This window comes from Lactuca virosa, chromosome 8 (genome assembly GCF_052849685.1).
Source record: "Lactuca virosa cultivar CGN04683 chromosome 8, Lactuca_virosa_CGN04683_v6, whole genome shotgun sequence".
NCBI lineage: Eukaryota > Viridiplantae > Streptophyta > Magnoliopsida > Asterales > Asteraceae > Lactuca > Lactuca virosa.
In genome coordinates this window covers 118,942,480-118,944,612 of record NC_136433.1, presented here as the reverse complement: position 1 = coordinate 118,944,612, position 2,133 = coordinate 118,942,480, and the positions used below count along the sequence as shown (strand labels likewise).

Genomic DNA, 2,133 nt, shown 5'->3' with positions numbered 1-2,133 from the left:
TGTTAGATCTGTATCCTGGTTATAGGATGATGTTATGTTTAGTGATCTGTTAGATCAGTATCCTGGTATATAGGATGATGCTATGATTAGTGATATGTAGATCTGTATGACTGTCTGCACATGCTAGCTAGCGTATGCTATTTATGTGTTGATTGTGTGGTTGCGGGTGGGTTGAGGCGGTCCTGCTTTGTGCTCTAGGCCAACATACCCAGGGCGGCCCGGATAGACTGAAGGCCCATCGGGGTGTAGCAGTCAGGCCGAAGGCCCGGAGGACGGTCCAAACAGGCTGGAGGCCCGGCAGGGCGGACCAGACATGCTGAAGGTTCTGAGAGTGGTCCAGATAGACTGAAGGCCCGATGAGGGCGGTCCATTCATATTGAAGACTCTGAGAGTGGGCCAGATAGACTGAAGGCCCGGTGAGGGCGGTCCAGTCATACTGTAGACTCTATATGTATGTTGTTTGTTATAATATTGTTCTGGTTTATATGGCGTTGGTATTTTGGGGGAACTCACTAAGCTTCGGGCTTACAGTTGTTGATTTTGTTTCAGGTACTTCAGATGATCGTGGGAAGGCGAAGGCTTGATCATGCACCTCCTCACATTTTATGATTTTGATTTCTGGGATACTCTGATATGAAGCTATTTTGAAAACATTTTGTAATAACTAATGGTTTTTGGATACTTGAAAAAGTTTTAAATTGGCATGAAATTTATGGATGTGACAGCTCTAGTGAGAACTCCAGAAGTTGTTGCTCCGATAACTTGAGATTTAGGATGATCCTTGGTCTATTTCGCCAATGGGGGGTAGTTCGGATCATATGTAGGATCCAATTTTGCATTCACGTCTTCAAATTCCGATTGAACGTCAGAGTCATTATTTTCAATCTCATTCCCCCCCTGGAAATTTGCATGTGACCCTACATTCAGAATTGGATTTTCTTCCTGGATCAAAATGTCATTGGTGACTTCGGGATTTGAATTCTCCCTCTGAATAGGTGAATCGGATGTGGAGGTTGAAGTAGAACCTTCCCCCTGAACAGGTGCATTAGTAGCTTGTGGTGAAGGTGGAATTTCAGAGTCCTTCATAATATCAGAACCTTTCAGAGTAAGTGGTTCATTTCCAAGATCTTTGGCAGCATCATCAATGATTTTCTGCAATTCATCTTCCTCATTATCTGAGGAATTTGATTCAGAATAAATAACCTTTTCGGGCTCATGAAACAAGTTCATGAATTCCTCATAAAGATTTGAAAGACGAATCGTCATCGGATTTGTTGAAGAAAAGATTTCCTCAGCTCGACAATCAGTCTTCTGATACTTTTTGAGATAGTTATCGTCAAACGTAACATAATAGGTTTCTTCAATCCTTTTGGATTTCTTGTTCAGCACCCTATATGCCTTAGAAGTAAGAGAGTACCCTCGAAAGATTCCTTCATCAGTCTTTACATCGAATTTGTTCCGTTGTTCTTTTGAATTAAATATGAAGCAACTGGAACCAAAGACATGAAAGAACTTAACGTTAGGTTTTCGTTTATTTAGAATCTCATAAGGAGTGAGAAGAAATCTCTTATTGATTAGACAACGATTCTGAGTGAAACAGGCATTTTCGATAGCGTCAACCCACAAAATATAGTGGAAGGTTCGCAAATGATAACATTGTCCTTGCAGCTTCACAGAGGGATCGATTTCGTCTTTCAATGACACCATTCTGCTGAGGAGTGTAAGGAGCAGAGAAGTTGAGAGAGACTCCTCTTTCAGTCAAGAAATCTTCAAACACTTGGTTTTTGAATTTTAAACTGTTATCACTGCGTATGTTCTGAACGGGCTTTCGCAATTTGAGCTCGATCTGCTTGATAAAGTCCTTAAGTCTCGTAGTTGCATCTGATTTATGTCTAAGAAAATAAACCCAAGTGAATCTAGAAAAATCATCAACTATCACTAGAATATACTTATTACCACCAATGCTCTCGATGGAAGATGGGCCACAAAGATCAATGTGTAAAAGTTCTAGCGGCTCGATTACTTTGGTGTTCACAATAGTCGAGTGACTTTTGCGACTTTGCTTTCCTAGTTCGCATGCAGCGCATAGATGTTCCTTCTCAAACTTCAGAAGAGGGAGTCCTCGGACAAGAC

General features: G+C 41.3%; 1 protein-coding gene across 1 annotated transcript; it reads right to left on the bottom strand.

Moving 5' to 3' along the window:
* Positions 1-786: 786 nt before the first annotated feature.
* On the bottom strand, positions 787-1,707 carry LOC145130781 (uncharacterized). The gene has a single exon (XM_079065551.1). The coding sequence runs from the start codon at positions 1,705-1,707 to the stop codon at positions 787-789; it is 921 nt and encodes a 306-aa protein (XP_078921677.1).
* Between the last annotated feature and the right edge of the window lie 426 nt (positions 1,708-2,133).

Bases quoted from the DNA above. Each gene is read 5' to 3' on its own strand.
- LOC145130781 (XM_079065551.1), bottom strand. From the start codon at position 1,707: ATGGTGTCATTGAAAGACGAAATCGATCCCTCTGTGAAGCTGCAAGGA.